The sequence below is a fragment of the Diospyros lotus genome, chromosome 7 (assembly GCF_014633365.1).
Source record: "Diospyros lotus cultivar Yz01 chromosome 7, ASM1463336v1, whole genome shotgun sequence".
Taxonomy (NCBI): Eukaryota; Viridiplantae; Streptophyta; class Magnoliopsida; order Ericales; family Ebenaceae; genus Diospyros; species Diospyros lotus.
The window spans coordinates 14,933,636-14,952,490 of NC_068344.1; the positions used below are offsets into that span (position 1 = coordinate 14,933,636).

General features: G+C 34.9%; 1 protein-coding gene across 2 annotated transcripts; it reads left to right on the forward strand.

The window, feature by feature from the left end:
• The first annotated feature begins 5,367 nt into the window (after positions 1-5,367).
• On the forward strand, positions 5,368-14,878 carry LOC127806137 (uncharacterized). Of its 2 annotated transcripts, XM_052343208.1 has the most exons (6): positions 5,376-5,849; positions 8,222-8,350; positions 8,458-8,578; positions 8,681-8,762; positions 14,158-14,311; positions 14,413-14,878. In XM_052343208.1, exons 1-6 carry the CDS (start codon positions 5,532-5,534, stop codon positions 14,545-14,547), a joined length of 939 nt encoding a protein of 312 aa, XP_052199168.1. In that variant the 5' UTR covers positions 5,376-5,531; the 3' UTR covers positions 14,548-14,878. The 2 variants fall into 2 exon arrangements, with proteins under 2 accessions (XP_052199167.1, XP_052199168.1); XM_052343207.1 differs by lacking the exon at positions 14,413-14,878 and having other exon boundaries at positions 5,368-5,849; positions 11,196-14,182.
• The last annotated feature ends 3,977 nt before the right edge of the window (positions 14,879-18,855 follow it).

Sequence of the window (18,855 nt, forward strand, 5' to 3'; positions counted from 1 at the left end):
GGATCCCAACACACACCATCAACATAATACCATAATTAAATAAATATTAAATTCACACACAAGAGATCCAAGACTCACAACTGTTACATATTCACCTATATAGAACCTAACCCAACCAGGTGCAGCATCATTCTCAAGTAAATGGGGCGATACAAAGCCCATCAGCTTATAAAAATAAAACTACAAGGAATCTTTTATTTAACCTGAAATCACAATCGCGGGATTTATAAAAAAGGGAATAGGTCTGGCAAGGCAAAGAGAACTTGCATCACAAATCAAAGAAAATAATGCAAAAGGAATTTGCAACAAGAAAGAATAGAGAATGGAACTTGCCTTATTTTCCCTTAATGTTTGCTGGAAAATTAATCCACTGAAAGCTACCTCACTGTCCAGCAAATCACAGCCAAAATAAAAGAGAAAAACAGAACTTCCAACTGCAACTAGGAAAAACCACTAAAGAAGCTTACACTAAAACAAAACAAGGTAAGAAAGGAAAACGAAAGAATAAAAGTAACGCTAGCTGGTACCTCCAGCTTGTTAACAAGCCAAGAAGAGAAGTAAAAACAAAGGACTTGCGGCTTTAACCTGACGCTAGGAGGATCCATCAAGAAGGTCACCTAATCGGCAAGGAAGAAGAAGAACCAACGGCGAAGGCTTTATATATATATATATATATATATTATACTATATTTATACACCACACCAATTCTAAATGGACAGCACGTGAGTGGGGAGGAAAAGACCCACTTGTGGAGAAATTCTACCGACTTTCACATTCTTCTAATATCCTATATATATTATATAGATCTCTATATCCTTGCATGCTTAATAAACTTGCTATTCCATCTTATATTAATATACAAATATATATTATATGTTATTACTTCTTGGTATTATCTATTATCTTATTTATTATTACTTCTCAACCATATGTACAACATATCATATAGTATAAAAATAGTTTATGCCCCCAAATTGGAAGGGAGAAACACGCACGGAAATACCGCCCACCAATACAACAATATAATAATAATAATAATAATAATAATAATAATAATAATAATAATAATAATAATAATGCCTCGAGTCCACCTTCCAACTTGACAGCCCTTTATTCCATTTCCATTACTTTCTCCTAACTTCTATTAAATTATTTAAATTCATAAGATTTCAATAAATTATAAATTACTTCAAATACTAAAATTAATAATTATTATTTATTTACCTGTAATCTTGGGCTATCTTATTTTAAAACAAATTTCCCACCAAAGTTGTTTGATCCCATAGCCTCCTTACTTCCTTCCTCTTACTCAACCGCTAGGCTGCCACCATCATTGATATATCTTGGCACAATATTTAATTTTATACTAATTAGATGCCTGCCTTTCCTTTTAAACTCAATAAATTTCTAAGAATTCTCATTCACTTCCCACATTCAAATTCAAAAATATATTGAATTAAATTCCTTAAACCCCATACATATATAAATCACCATAATTACATAATTACGTGAGTCACTAATTATTATTTCTCCAAATATCAGAGCGTTATAGATTAAACTTGGGAAAAACCTCTTTAAAGGAATATAAACCTAATGAGTCCTTCTGAAGAAGGATTGGCTAAAGGCGAGCTATCATTACCTGGGGAAATAGCAAGTTGTTTACAACTCATGAGTTGTCCAGAATAACGTCCCCATGTTTTTGCGCATGAGTTATCTGAGAGGACATCTCGTAATTGCTACCTTGGAGTTCTCTGGGAGAGTGATTCTTCTAACAAAATGTATTATTTGTGTTGTTTAATTCTCTTTTAACAACTAACTTGGAAATGGATCACCTCTCTAGGAGAATGATGCTTCCTTTGGAGTTGAGAGTGCTTACTCCAAGGGAACTATGCTAGTGTGCCTTCTTTGGCAGAACTACATATTCTCTAGAAGATTATTCAACAACAATCGCTCCTGACTCTTTCCTTAGACTAAAAGTCAAAGGAAAGAGTATCGTTCTTGTATTGAGAAGTGTTTAACTTTCATTAGATTGGATGTGGAGGCCTTGGATATACACCACAAGAGGAATAGGGCAAAGTATCGATGCCTTCTCATCCTAAAACATGGGGAGAGAAGAATATTGGATGTCAAGTCATCTATTAAGTTTTTATTTGATGAGGAAATAAAAAAATGCTTGTTGATGATAACGATCAAAATAGTGTATTAGAGTTAGCAGATAATAGAGAAAATAATTGAGTAAGGCTTATAAATCAATTGAGTATGTCAATCTTTTTAATCAAGTACAAATTCATATTACTCGAATAATATACTGATTAGATGTATCAAGTCAAAAATTCTATTCTCTTAGTCGAGTATAAAGTTTTATGTAATTGAGTAACCTTCTATATCCCATCTTTTAATCGAATAAAATTATTCTATACTCGAGTAACGTACTCATTTAAAATAAGTCTCAAAGCCAATTCACTTAGGTTTACCTTTCTAATCAAGTAAAGTTCATTTGTAATCGAGTAAGCTATTTCAGTCTAAAAGATAATCAATTATAAGTTATAGTGTATTCGAGTAAGCATATGTTTATACTCAACTAAATATACATTTGTAATCGAGTAGATAATATATGTTTTTGGCAGAGCAAATTAATCAAATACTTAAAATTTTTCATCTAGTAATCATCTAAATATACTCGAGTAAATATCATTTGTAATTGAGTATTTAGTCTCCAAAAAATTAGTAGGTCTCTGGTACTTTGATGTAATCGAGTACTTAAATTTGTAATCGATCCAAAGTTTAATTTTACTTGACTAAATTGAGCTTTCCAATCTAGTAAGCTTTCAATTTTTTGTCGTAAAATTTTAATTGAATACAAGATTTTTGTAATTGAGTAAATCAGAAAAATAGTTGAATACAAACTTCCTATACTCAAGTAAACGTACAACTTAGTCGATTAAATTGTTATTTGTAATCGAATAATATTCGATATTTTTTGAATTTATAACTATTACAGAGCATTTAATGTACACAGTTTCTACTTTTCAGAATATTAAATGCTGATGGATACTTCGCATATAATTTGTGCATGAAAATTGATGTTTTAACTGATTTGTGAGATGTTGTAGAGACACAAAATAGCAGTTAAACACAAAAAATATTTTTTTATTCAAGATATTCCAAAAGATGCATCAAAGACATGAACACTATATAAAGGGATGGAGTTTGAAAAAACAAAAAAAGAAAACAGAGATGCTGAAACTGATCCATACCATTCTCTAAAGACTTCAAGTGCCTCATTTCCTATGATCTTTTGAAAGAAAAAGAAAAAAGAGTGTGCTTCCATTCTTATATGTTTATCTTTTGTACATCAAAGAGAAGTGTTTAACTTTCTTGTATATCTTGAAATATTCTCTTGTATTTTTTTACTATCACATTATTGTAAAGTTGTAAAGATTAAGGTTGGCCCTTTTAAAAGGCATTGGTTATGGTTGATTTAGTTGTAAAAACTATTTATTATAAAGGTTTGTAGTTGAACCTCTTGCAAAAGCTACCCAAAAGTAAGTTTGGATTGACTAAATCCGTGGTTGAGAGCCAAGATAGTAGAATAGACAGATTGCCAAACCACTCTAAAATTCTGATGTGTTGCAATATTTTATTTTCTATTTACTTTCAACTTTAATTTGTTTAAAATTTTTATAAGGGTGAAAACTTAATGTTGAAAGCGCGCGGGACTCCACCCCATCAAGAATACCACATTCATATTAAGGATTTCTCACCTTTTGAAAATGTCACTGCTCAATATTAAGGAGTTCCCAAAATAGGCTTGGAGAATGAATATTTAGCAAGAATACCACATCCATGATGAAGGTCATGGTGTCTTGGTCTCCCTAGCTAATTATTTTGTTCTTTTATGTAATTATCAAGTACTTATAAAAATCTCTTTTCCATGTGTTGGGCTTCCCTTGAATTTACAATTATTTTGTTGAATTATGAATTTGGTTCATCAATATATATTTTATATACGTGAATTTAAAGTGTTTGACCAAATTTGGTTTTCTTTAATCTTGTTTCTAACAAGTACAAGATTGGGGCTGAGGATATATATATCTTTATATACTAGTAACACCACCCCCCCCCCCCCCCCCCCCCCCAAAAAAAAAAAAAAAAAAGAAAGAATTTCAAATTTGCCTAAACACAATAAAGTGTGAAAAAATACAATTAGATGGGTGTATGTGTATCTAAGAGTGGATAAATTATATGAATTACTCATGCGTGCATGTGCAAGTGCGATAATTTGTAAATTATTAAAGTTTGTGTGTGCTGTCGTGTGGTGGGGGGGGGGGGGGGTAATTTTTATAATTTAAGCATGCTTCTAAATATGCTTATATTTTTCTGTACCATCTATCTATCTATCTATGCATTGAAGATGTGTGATGTGACAAAAAATGTGACAACTGTTAAGAGTGTGTGATTGGAATATGGAGGGCCTAACGTTGTAATAATCTAAGGGAATTAATTAATTATACGAGAGTCTGATTGGGAGTTGAGGTGACGGAATGAGGCGAGAGGAGAGAGCATTAGAAATGTGGAGAAATTGAATAGAAAATGTCAAAGAGTACAATACGAATCCCAGCTTTAATCCTAATCTTAATCCCAACTTTAATCCTAATTCTGATATAAATCCCAGCTTTAATCTTAATCCTAATCCCAATCCTAATCCTAATCCTAATATGAATCCCAGCTTTAATTCTAATCTTAATCCCAACTTTAATCCTAATCTTAATCCCAACTTTAATCCTAATTCTGATATAAATCCCAGCTTTAATCTTAATCCTAATCCTAATCCTAATACGAATCGCAGCTTTAATCCTAATCTTAATCCCAAATTTAATCCTAATTCTGATATAAATCCCAGCTTTAGTCTTAATCTTAATTCGAATCCTAATGCCAGCTTTCAAAGCCAGCCTCCTAAGCGACGCGAGCGAGAAAGATTTGTCTTTTCCCATTATTGGCCGATTCTCACTCTCACAGCTTCCTCCACTCCACCCACCCCATGCTCTGTCCCAAAGCTTTTCTTTTACCATCCACTCTTCTCGGAATCCCCCGCTTCAGCCGCCCCCCATCTCAATATATATATATATTCTGTAACAATAATAATATCAAAAGGTAGGACAGGAGATGCTAAAAATGTACAGAATTGACTGAATTTCTTATTTGAAAAATTAATTATAAAATAGTAACTAAAATATATTTATGTCGAATAAGAGAGTAGCAAGCAGTATTTATAATATTTTTTATAAACTTATTTTTGTCATAAAAAAAAGGTGATAATATTTGATAAATTTAAAACTTGGGGACGTCACGTGGTGATAGTTTCTCCCAAAGCCCAAGTGGTCCATGAATTCTCTCTCTCTCTCTCTCTCTCCCGACTTCGTCGAGGGCACGCCTTGACCACAGCTCCGTCGCCAACACATAAAACAATTATTTAGAGAAAGAGGCACTAGCAGTTGGCCAGAGAGAGAGAGAGTATGACCGGGAGGAAATGGGGGAGATGGCTCAAGCTGAAACTGAAGTTTACGCCACGAGGAGTGTTCAAGTGTGGAAGACTGTGTTGAACTGGCTTGCTTTCTTCTTCCACATCTTCCTGCAGATCGTCAGAGGCACCCCTTCCCTGGCTCAAGTCTTTTCCTACATCGGCCTCGGCCACCAGTCTTTGCTCCCCTCCGATTCGTCTTCTTTCAAGCCCTTGCCCGTCGTCGAATTGCCGGAATCTCCGGAGTCCGCCGCGGCGCTTGAAATTACCGCCGGAGCTCTCGCTGTTCCCGACGAGAGCGATCATCTCCCGATCCAGAGGCTTACGGTCTCTCTCCTTTCACTCTATCCCTCTCTCTCTCTCTCTCTCAACTGTTTGGTCTGATCTGATTTCCAATCGCTAGTGGAAAGCTTGATTACACTTGTTTCTCTCTGTTTTGACTTAGATTTTGTTGATTGCGGCACCGTGCGACAATTACTATCGTCTTGAGTATGATTTTTGTAGTTTTCCGGGTCAAGGATGAAGATGTTCTTCTGTTGTACATCATTAGTGACTAAACTATTAATCAGTTTGTAGGTTCTCGGAGGCAATATTTGAAACTTTAATTGCTTACAGAGAACTCAATCTTGATTTAGGCATCATTCAGTCGCATTCTTGTATTAGACCTTGCTTTTCTCGAAAATTTTTGTCCAAATAACGTGTTAAAACAAAAATTAGTATGAGAATTGACAAGTTCAAGGAGAAGAGTTCTTTTGCCGGTGTTTGACAAGTCTGACAAATTGGGATTACATTTAATTTGGAATGTTTTTATCTTCTTAACAGCTTTAGAGCTATTTGCCTAACAACAACATATCAGGCCTTTGCTTTAGATCTGTTAGCGTATTTGTATCAAGTAATGAGTCTTTATCTTCATAATGGCAATATCTGGACTGCGATCAGGTGTTTCCTAATTGCTTAATGTGAAGTTAAAGAGAGTAAAAGGGTGCCTTTTTTTCCATGGTAAACTAAGAAGTAGCATTTGTTGATAAATGGGCCTATTTGAAATAAAGAGGCTAAGGTGAATGCAGAGCATGGCAAAAACAAAGAATAAGAAATGGATCCATTTTAAGTGAGTCAAAAGGTATTGCCGGTTGGCAATACCTTATTATTTGGTTCAAGTTGAGAAAGTGGAATTGTACATTACTACTACTTAGAGATGAATGGTTAGCAGTTAGTTTGACAACAGTTTTAACTAGCTCATCATGGAAGTATAAGTGTTCCCTGATAATTGTCCAGTAATCCAGTTTCACGCATGGGTTATCAATGATGTATGGAGTTATCTTGTAAGTGGCTTCCAACTTTGAAATGCTGATGTCCACACATCATCCTGTGGACTAAATGGTTGCTATCAATGTAGCTATTTCCTGCTTATTGCAAATGCACAAGTCAACCCTCTTTGTGGGTCTAGGATGAGTAGAAAAGTTTGATCTCTGATCAATAAATTGTCAATTGCATTAGCTTCCAATAATGCAATCTTCTCCTACAATGCAGACTGAAACCTGAATTAAGATTATATTTTAAAGAGGAGATTATGTAAAATCTTTGATGCAAATTTTTAACTTGTTCCTATCTGATCCTAATATTGCCCTTTAGCTTTTAACTTCCCCATTTAATTGGACATTTTGGTTTATCAAGATAGAAGAAGGAAGGGAAAGAACATATAGAAACAGGAGAGATTCTTTTACCATTTCACTTTGAACAAAATAAAGGATGAAACATATATAATATCAGAAAACCAGTAGCAACTGAGTGGCTCCTTTTTTTTTTGAGTAATGCTATTCATCTAGACTGGCAGTCTAGATGAATAGCATTGTTCTTTTTTTTTTTTTCATCTACTATATTAGTAAAATGGCTATATTATCATCTAGTACAATATGGAGAATCTATGTAATATCCCGAGAGCCCAGAGGAGAATAGTATATATCGAGGATAGGTAAGGAAAGAAACAACACCAGCTGGATACTTTTGGGGCTGAATGCAGGCAAAGAACTCCAGGGTTAAGCGTGCTTAACTTGGGGAAATCCAAGAATGGGTGACTCCCCTGGGAAGTTCGCGTAGGCCTACAAGGTAAGTTGTTCCGGTCCTTCCTATCGCTCGATGCGGGATGTTACAGGTGGTATCAGAGCCGACCCTTGGTGAAGGCGGTCCGATGAGGGCGGGGAGTGGCGCCGGGGCTCGAGGACCTGTACAAGGAGCGGCTTCTGGCAGGCTTTTAGGATGGCAACCCCCAAGGGGAGAAGATCTGAGACCAGTTGTAAGGTCGCATGATGAGAACGTCATGTGCTCAAGGGGGGGAGAATGTAATACCCCGGAAGCGCAGAGGAGAATAGTATATATCTAGGATAGGTAAGGAAGTAAACAACACCAACTGGATACCTTTTGGGCTGAATGCAGATAAAGAACTCCAGGGTTAAGCGTGCTTAACTTGGGGAAATCCAAGGATGGGTGACCCCCCTGGGAAGTTCGCGTAGGCCTATTAGGGTAAGTTGTTCCGGTCCTTCCTATCGCTCGATGCGAGATGTTATAATCTATTTATCATAAATACAAGCATATATACACAATATGGAGAATATTGCTGATGGGAATCAGGACTGCACCATTGTCTTGTATTCCTGGTTTCTTACAGATTCCAAGTCTGACTTTTGCAGCTGTACTTGCAGGTGGTTCTTGATTTGGATGAAACTCTAGTTTGTGCTTACGAAACATCTAGTTTACCTGCCATAGTTCACCATCAAGCTACAGAAGCTGGATTGAAATGGTTTGAGCTGGATTGCCTATCTTCGGAAAAGGTGCATTATATATTTCTAATTTCTTACCCTATGGGTTATCTGGTTAAAGTTCTTCTTTTTCTTTTGTTTAACTATTCCATCTAACATTCAAAATATTGGCTTTGAAGGATCGTGAAGGCAAACCCAAGGTGAACCATGTTACAGTGTTTGAACGTCCCGGATTAGGAGAATTTCTAAAACAACTCAGTGAATTTGCAGATCTTGTGTTATTTACTGCTGGTCTTGAAGGTTTCTCCTTGATTGATAATCCCCTTATCAAACAATCCAGTTATCCCTCTCTAGATTCTTTTTTTTTTTCTTGAAAATTTTGTTTTCTTATCTCGCCCTCAGGTTATGCCAGACCCCTGGTTGACAGAATAGATTTTGACAATCGTTTTAGTCATAGACTATACCGGCCTTCAACAATTAGCACGTAAGTACTGCTTCTTTTTTTACTGCATTCCCATTCCAGCTTTGTCTTTTTTCTTTTCTTTTCTTTTCTTTCTTTTTGGGTAGTCTAACCAGAAGGTGAGAACTGATAGCAACAGTAAGGTTGCTCCTTTGTGATCAAAGGTCATGAGTTCAAGTTGTGGAAACAGCCTTGTTACAAAAAATGTAAGGGGAAGGTTGTATACAAATACAAACCTCCCCTAATCCTTGCAAAGGAGGGAGCCTTGTGCATTAGGGATGCCCCTTTTTTTTGTAGTGTAACCAAAGCCTGTCCCCCCCAAAAAAAAAAATCTCTTGCATTTGTGATGTGTGACCTTAAATCCTCCTTTTATACAATTCTGTGTTGTTGTCTTGTTCTATTTTCCTTTTGTTCACCATCTCAACACTGAATGGACACTTCGGATACTGTTTATTTATTTCAATGTCCTTGTAGAATGATTAATCAATGATATTGCAAAAAAAAAACGTGTAGACCATGGCTAGTAGACCCAAAAATTGGAATCTTACAATAAACAGAGAATAAAAAAAATGGTGCCATTGAGTGGGTTTCAGGCCTGCTTATCTTTCTTTACAAAATAACCAATCTTGGAAACCATGCGACAATAGGTTTCTGTTGGACTCTCTGGTTTTGTCTTTATTTTGTTTGTTTAGTGGACTATGTTTGTAAGGAAAGTCATTCCTCATCTCTGCTGAGTATGCTATGCTTATTACAATATAAATTTTAATAGCAAAAAATTCGTCTCTTATTCTACTTTTTCCCATGAAAATTTAGCTTGTACCATGGTTGTGAGCAGTTTTTGGTTAATATTTATAAGGAAAAAGATGAAAAAGAAAGATCTGATATTAGTGGAAAAAATTAAAGTTTTTTTTTTTTTTGTTATCTGGAGGCCACATCAATATCGACATTATTAAATGGAACTAGGATAAGTAAGAATGAATTAAGACATACATGGAGTATGCATATTCTAAATATTTACTTCATCAGGAGCAAGAAGAACATGAGAGCAATTAAGGACCGATTAAATGGCACATGTGGATTAGCATTACAACTGGACATGTCAATTGATGTTCAAGGGTGCAAGACTGAAAGCTATGTTCAAGCAAAATATAATGGCATATGCCAATCAACCATAGAAAGGAGTGCCAATTGCTGTTCCAGGATAAAAATGATAAACCAATAAATTGATGGAAAATTTAGGACAGAGTGAAAAGTAAAATAAATTATATACAGTGGTAGATTTGATATTATCCGCAAATATATATGTGTATTAGTTCTTCCTTTGTGGTAGGATCAAACAAAGCCTTATTTTGTGAGGATTGCATAAGCAAAAGTAAGTGAAAGCAAAATATCATCAGTTTCTAGAAGGTTTTATCAACATACTACTCATAGAAAGTTGCTCTCAATTGTATTGATTGGTTAACAAGTTCTCCTTGATTAAATTTGGGACTGCAAGTCCTTGGGATTATGTTTCTCTATAGTGATTAGCATCTCATGCATGTGATATCTCATTCTGAGAGATGCTAATTATACTATTGTTTTATGCTTATATTGGTTGTGGTTTAGAAGTGAATTGTAGCTGTAAATACTGTAGCAGACATGGTATCAGATCTGTCATCAGTACAGTAACGGTTATGGTACCATTTGGACATATTGTTGTAGTAAATTAATAATATATATTATAGAAATATATGCAACTCGAATAAAAATTCCTATACATTGACATTACAGAAACATAAAAAGCCATTATGAATGGTAAGTAAGAAAATTTAAGTTATATTAAAAAGACACAAAATCTAAATATAATATCTATAAATGTATAATAAAAAAATTTAAGTTTTACCAAATGGGTATAAAATAAGAAAAATTTTAACTTCTGCTTCCAAATTAAAATTATCTGTCAAAATCCAAATACAATGTGGCAATAATCATTTTTTTTTCCTCACAAGATTCCCTTACAAAGATGCCCACAATTCATTTCGAAACCATTATATTTACATCCATACATGATATAATATAATTATATGTATATATATTGTATAAGTTTCATTTTCAAACTATTAAATTATTAATCACCATCTCATCTAAGAGTTTAAGCTGCTAGATAGAGGATTAACTTATCATTTTTTTTATATTATTATTTACTCGTCTCAACACACTCCCTCACATGTGGTCTAGCTCCATGGCAAAACTAGTCTAAACACGTGCAACTATTTAAATATTGGGTTATTTGTGAGGTTTGAACTTATGATCTTTACTTGTTCTGATACCATGTTAAATTGTTAATCACCATTTTATCTAAAATCTTAAGCTAGTAGATAAAGGGTTAACTTATTGTTTTTTATATTATTATCTTTTACTCTCAACACAAACTATAATGTGAGTGTATGTGTGTGTATAACATGTTTACTTGTATAGTGGAGGGATGGGAATGTGCTTCAGCATCCCTCTAACAGGGACAGCATGTGTCGCTGTAAACCTTATAGGGATGAAGCCGGGCACCCCTTTTCTGAGAGATGCCTGCACAGATGCTGGGCTTCCCCTCTTCTGCATCCTCAAAAAGGATAACCTTGATGCTGGCCACTACCAACTGGTATTCCAAATGAAATGGAACATGGAGAGTTTTGTACTGGATTTCTTCCGGAATAATACATACAGGCCAGTACTGAATGTATTTCACAGCTATGAGTGGAATTACAATTATATTGAATCTGGGAACTAATTTTGTTTCATTCCAAGTGCTCATCTGAAAATCATGATAAGAAGTGGCTATGCTAAAATAGGATGATATCATTTTACTGCAAGCTGACCATTTTTTTCCCCATATATTGGTCAGTTCTTGACTTCCTAGAAACATGAACTTACAGCATTTCTTGGAGATACCTTTGTAAAAATAAACCTCTTTGAAATTATATATATTACAACGAAATATTTGTAATTATGATAAGGATGAAAACAATTGTAGGTACCACATTTTATTGATCCTTGCTGATGATGAAAGCTACCGCATAAGCCATAGACAAAAGTCTTAAGGTGTTATTTTTGTAATGAATTGAATCTGACAGTAAAAGATACAGTTTGTCACAGGCCAACAAATACTAAAGAAAAAAAAAAAGTGAAATGAGGCACTGCCTTTGGTTCATGAAGGCAAAGATCTCCAATTTTTTGTCTACCTTAGCTTTGTGGTCACAGTAAATCTACAACCTGAAGTACCTTAGGCATTATTTGGTACATAATTCCTAGACTGCCTGAATTATCTCATCAATCTTATTGATGTATGGGGTTGGTCTGTTGTCCCATAGATTTGATAAACATACCTAATTTTATTTGGTTTCAAAATGATGGTGTGCCAATCTAGTAGTGATTGGAAGGACTTGGCTTCTAAATTCTATTCTAACTATTGCTTGGTACAAGCTAAAATTGAGTAAGTGTTATAATGGTGATGTTCTTGACAATACTTTGGGAAATGCCAATGGCTTATTCAAATTGTAAAATGCTAGGGGAGGTGGGCAGGCATGATGCATGAGGGAATCATGTGTAACAAATCTGAAAAATGATACCTAGTTTGACAATTTTTAATGAACATACAAGATTTCCAATTTCGGACAGACTTATTATGTGAAACAAGAGTGAAAGCAGATATTTTATGTTTGTAGACTTATTAAGTACGATTTTCTTTTTGACTTGTAATATAAAGAGTAAAGCAAGGAATTTCATTTCAATTCTATTAGAGAAGACAACAGTGTCGCTGATGAGAAATTTGAATTATTGAATTTTAATCTAATTAGAATTAACATTTAATAGCTTTTATGATACGATTTTAGTAGATTTTGTTTGAATTTGTAGTTTGGATTTAAATAAGTTTTATGATTGGATTTTATCCTATAATAGTTTTTCTTGATGTAACAAAGATGTAGTTGATTTTGGAATAAAAATTGTTGACTTTGTCACTGAAATCTCTTGCTCTCCCTCCCCTCTCCCTCTCCACTACTTCGCCCTTCCCCAAATCTTCTTCTCTTTTTTCCTCCCTTATCTTCCTGCCTCTTCTCCTAATTTCTGCTAGGGTTTTCCTCTGTCCTGCTTCAGTTCCTCTGCTTCTTTGCCTGCCAATTGAGGCTTCTGGTCTCTAAATGCTGGCTCCTGAAGTTTTGGTTCTTTTCAATGTTTGTGCATTTCTTCCTTGCCTCTCCTTGGCAGGCTTTAATGGAGGCATGTGCTCTTTTCAGTTGCTGAAATTCAGAGTCGCAAATGAGCCAAGCCATTCGTGAGTGGCTTAGTGTTCGACTCGATAAAAGCTTGTTTGAGTTCGTTCGTTAAGGTAAATGAGTTGAGTTTGAGCCTAACTTTGAAGCTCAATTTTAAACGAGTCGAGCTTGAATTTAGTAAAATTCGGCTCGTTAAAGCTCTCAATAATATTCGATTAGAGGCTCATTAATACTAAAAAGCTTGATTAGAGGTTCGTAAACATACTCGATTAAAAGTTTGCAAACAATTTGTGAACAAGCTCGCTTATAATATTTATAATGTTATATATATTATTTAACATAAAGTTATTAAATTTTAAATTATTATAATAATATAATTAAATGGAATATGTTTAAAATTATTATATATATTTATTTAATCATTTAACATAATATAATATATGCTTATATAATAAAGCAAAATAGCAAATTAGGTTTAAGCAAGATAACAGGTTCCGACAAGCCTAAGCTCGAGTTTGCCAACAGGTGCTCGAGCTAAGCTTTAAGGCTCAAGCCAAGCTTAAGCTCGAGGCTAGAAATTGGCTCGTGAGCTGATCCTGAGCTCAGCGAAGCTTGGCTCAGCTTGGTTTGATTGCATCCATTCTTACGATTGCAAGCTTCTTGTTATTTCTCCAGATTTGGTTCTAGCTTGAAAAGTTAATTGAAATGAGTTATATCTTTCTACAAATTTGTTTTATGGAATGATAATATGCTATGGTACGTAGCCTGTCTAGTATCTGTCTTCCATAATACATTTGAATAAAGAGAAAGAACAGCTACTCTAATTGAGCATGCCCCGAGCTAGCATATATGAAATTCAACTTACTAGATTTCTGCAAATAGACTGACCGTGTATGTTAGACTTCAGGCATACTTGGTCCAGAACTGGTGAGGGTGGTGGTGTGGTTTTATGCTATGTGTTATGCTAAAACATCAGGTTAGTCTGGTAACTGAAGAAAATTGAGATCTGTGAGTAGATGGGGACAACCAATATAACCTACAAGTGGTATGCAGTGCTTTTTCTTTTTTCCTGTTGAAATGCTTTCTCAATGAATTAGTATTGGTCGGACTGTTTTGACTTCTCAAATGTACATATGGTTCAAGATTAAGTTGTTTGGCCTGGTTGTAAATCACAGGGAATACCGCGAACATGTGAAAGATCTATCTTGCCTATCAAAGAATCTCTGCCGAACAGTTATTGTTGATAACAACCCATTCAGTTTCTTGTTGCAACCAATGAATGGAATTCCATGTGTTCCTTTCTCTGCAGGACAACCACAGGATGATCAGGTGATAAGAACTATATCCATTTATATGGGCAGTTCCTAACTGATGGTTCATATATCATCACTTATCTGACCGGCTCTACTTTTGTCTTGTGGTTCAATCAGCTTCTGGAGGTCATTCTTCCCCTCCTAAGGCACCTTGCACAGCAAAAAGATGTGCGACCTATTCTTTATGAGAAGTTCCATATGCCTGAATGGTTCCAAAAGCATGGAATCCCTAGTTCTAGTTGGACAAAGTAGGACACAAGGTTGTGCGCATGAAAACTGTATTCTCCTTTGGGGTGGTTGAAGAGGCAGCATTTTCTGTTGAAGGCAAAGCATGTCTTTGTCAAGCTCACAAGTTTTTTGTATAGCATCATTTGTACACAAGCAATTGGTGGAATGGCAAATCTCCGTTGTCTGAAGATCAATCAAACACATAAACCATTTGTCAGGATGTAGAAACTTTAAATTTCTGATTCTTATGTAATTCTGTTTATATTCTAGTTTTTGATGTTTTATGTATGTACCAAGTTCTGTAGAACCTGCTACCAATAATCATTTGCAGTTTATACATTCCCCGTGTTGCTCATTACTGCTGTGGAACAACTACCGTTTTATGATTTGCTTGCGTTATGTTCGTTTCCATTTCCAAACACAAACAGGTTTCGTGTGCCTTTATGTAGATCTCTTTTGGCTTAGCAGGTTAACACGCTTGAACTCGTCGCAGTTATTCTCTTCAATACATCCATCTTTTGGTCAAATTATGCCAGTGAAACTAATTGGGAAATGGAAGAAAGATATCCTTGCAAGTGAAAATATGGTATCTTTTGTAATGTAACTTTTTGATTTGTGCCATCCGTTTCTATTCGTTCAGTCTGCAGGTTGATCTGCAGGTTGATGCCTGCATGCAACCTACAGACGTTAAGAATGCTGCCCCGATTGAACAGAAATTATCTTCTGTTATCCAAATGAAGCTTCAAATTTGGGAGTTGCTACCACTTTGCAGCCTCGGGGTGTGCCCACCTAAACGACTCCTTTTTAACTTAAAATATAGCTAAGGAGAGGGGGATTCTTCTAGTCACTGCTTCTTCTTCCTCTTCTTCGTTTGCATTGTGATTCCTCTGCTTTTATCGACAGGGCTCCAGGTCATTAAGGATCAGAAAGTCGTCCAACACCGTGTCAGGAGGCTCCCAAGCCATCGATATCGCACAAGCTTTTTACAGCGATGACTGTCTCCGGGAAAAGCAACGGCTCCTAATTCTTGTAAGTCTCTCTCTCTCTCTCTCTTACGTGCATGCTTTTGTTGTAAGTCTGTCCTTAATTTCCCAGCAGACCACTGCCTCCTCCTCCAACCAAAACCTAACAAAATACTTATGATTTTAATTCCTTCTCCCCTCCTCGAGGTGGTTACAGGACATTTTCCCGGAAATTCTATTAGCTCACCTGCCTTGAGTCCATTTAGAAATGGTTAAACATGTCAACTCTGTGGGTGGGGGGGGGGGGGGGGAGGGGCTAAGATGATGATTCATTCAATCGCGTCTTCACCCGATTGGATTGTCTTTGGACATTTGCTCCTTCAGGCTCTCACTTGGTTTTTTCTTCCCTGTTTCCTTATACTAGTACTACTCTACACAAAGTCGAGCAAATGGGCCATCGCTCGCTATAATTAGATGAATACACACCCTCCTCTTTTGAGCTGTGCTGTCCTCCAGAAGCCCATTTTCTTTATAATTTCCTTCCTCGTTGCTCTCATACACAAATTGGCATAGAAAACACTTCTTCTTAATAACATAAATAATAATAATAATATATAAGTCAGCGGGTCACATCACATTTGAGTTCACATTCACCGACTCTGGAGTATACCCGAAGCATTCCCTATCTACATCATAAAAAAACAAATAAGTAGAGAGACAGTTTCTCTCTCTCTCTCTCTCTCTCTCTCTCAATAAACATCATAAAGTTAATTGATTCTGAATCATACAGTAGACAACTGTGTTATGAACACCATTATTATACCCACCCGCCTGCCTTGAGGGAAAGAACCATTAACCATAATTTTGCGATACATGATCCAGATGAGCTCAAAGATTGTTCCAAACTGGTCAAAGTAAGCAACTGTTTGACAGTGTCTTTAGTTTTTCTTTCTTTTTCTTTTTCTTTTTTTTTTTTGACGAAATGCCTCTTTGTAGGGAGGTCGTAGGATTGCGAGGCTCATCATGAGCTGAGCTCTAATGAAAATGACATTCTTTGGCGGAAACAGAAGATAATAGTAGTAGGAAGGAAGTTCCATCAAAATAGGCACACTTCTATGCACAAATTTGCAGAAAAGGAAAGGGCTGTTTCTGCTCCTATCTCATGATGGAATCGGAAATATTAATACTTTATTGTATTTATTTATTTGCACGTTATAAATTTATGATAAACAATGTCCCATACCCATGTGATTTAGCTAACATTTAGATTTAGTTGTCATAGTCATTGTCCTTTATTAATACAGCTGTTCAAACCCCTAAATGATAAACTATAAATCAATAAATATATATATATATATATATCTAAAGAAACTGATAAACTTTATCCCATGGATCAACAAAGAACTGAACTGGCACACCAAATAGATTAGTTAGTGTTTAAAAAAGCGAAATCTTCAAAGATGGATGATATGATTGCCTTTTCTCTTTGATAGCAGAAAAATGTCAATCGCACCCACCAAGGTTATGCAAAATTAATAATGCTTTTATATGAAACTGGTAACGTACCCGGAATTGCCTTTATTTGTGATTATTTCCTGGCTGTCTCATGCTATAACATTTGCTATTTTTAATTTAAATTTTTTATTTGTTGTTGTCTATAAATAATAATAAATTTATACTTACAAGAGAATATCCGTCCCAAGCTTCTAGTCATTAAGAGATGCGAAAGAGGAAGCAGTTAGGGATGCGAGATGTCTCTCATGTAAGTATTCTGATTCTTAAATTAGTCTTCGCAAAAAAGTGTAAGAAAAAAAACAGAAGATTGTAGTTTGAGTAGAATTCTAATCTTGCTTCAATCGAAGGAATCACTCATTATTTATTGATGTTAAAGTTAATAAGTGAAAGAGTATCCATATTTGTTGGGATCATCTATTTCAGATTTCTAATCAGATATGTTGAAGGGAAGTTGATATATTCTTGAATTCAAGAGAGCCTTTTAAGAGTACCCTAGAGTAGTATTTAGAAGAGTCTTTCAAAAACTATTCTATAATGAAAGTCTTCCAAACTTTTCTTCTTAAACTTTTTTCTCTTGAACCTATCTTAGATGATGTGGTCTACTTTCTTAAACATAGCACTTTTATTAATTAGTGATTAAATTTTTACGTATTTTAACTCTAAAAAATAACACACAATAATACATTCTGTCTGAAAATAATATTTATTTATTACATCATAACTATTCTTTAAAAAAGTAATATTTATTTATTACATCATAAACTGTTCCCTAAAAAGTAAATGAATAGGAAGAATGAAAATGATATTATGAGGCACGGTCGCGTCCATACGTGGAAATAGGTTTCACACTTTAATGGGTGGAGGGGAATGCGTGGCGATTCCAACTTTGTGTTTAACGACAAAATGGACATTAATTCCCAGAAGCAACAAGCATTAAGCAGTGATTGCATTATTTGTGTTAGAAACTTTCTCAGTAAACAAACAAGCACATGATTTTCCTTGGAAATGGTTAACTTCACAACAACACCCCCATCCCCTCCCCCAATCCCATGCGCAGTCATGAATTTATGTCTCTTTTGACCCCCCCATCATGTATGGACTATGATTCCCCCTCTCCCCCTATTCAACATGAAAATCTTTTCCTTCTTCTTTATTCTCTTTAAATAATCGCTTATTATGACCAACCCCCCTCCCCCCCCCCCCCCAAAAAAAAAAGAAAGAAATCCTACCTTAAATTATTCCTAAATCACACCAATCGGATTATAGTAAATCCTTTTAAAAACACTTTTAAATAATCCCTTTTCTAAACTATTATTATTATAAAGAAACAAAAAAATTAAAAAAATTACCGATGTGCCACAATGATATTTTGAGTGACCATCATTGGCCACCTTTGAGTCGAGATTTTGTGTTTAGATCTAGGATTCAAACTTAAATTTTTTAGTTCTTTCAAGAGTTTGAATTTAGATTTAACAAATCTAAATTAAATATAGATTTTTGGATTCTAGGTTCGTTAAGGTTTAAAGAAATGAATTCATCTTTGAAATTAGGGTGCGTTTGATTGGCTAACTTTTTCATAAAAAATGTTTATTTTTCTTCCACCCAAATTCTAACTTGATTGAAAAATATAACACTTTCTAGATTGGAAATTAAGTCAATCAAATACATTTAATTGACAATTTTTATGTAAATAATTTTTAAGCAATTAAATTGTCTAGAACTTATTTTTTTTTCATACAAATTCCATATTTGTAATCAAATGCACCCTTAGATTTAGGTTCAAAATTAACTCATTTCTAGATTCAAATTTCTTTAAATCGTCTACGGGCAAAAGAAATGAGAGGGAGAGAGAAAA

Coding starts and splice junctions, on each gene's coding strand:
- LOC127806137 (XM_052343207.1), top strand. CDS start 5,532: ATGGGGGAGATGGCTCAAGCTGAAACTGAAGTTTACGCCACGAGGAGT. Junction 8,579..8,680: donor ATTTACTGCTGGTCTTGAAG/GTTTCTCCTTGA, acceptor TCTCGCCCTCAG/GTTATGCCAGACCCCTGGTT. Junction 8,763..11,195: donor CGGCCTTCAACAATTAGCAC/GTAAGTACTGCT, acceptor TTACTTGTATAG/TGGAGGGATGGGAATGTGCT.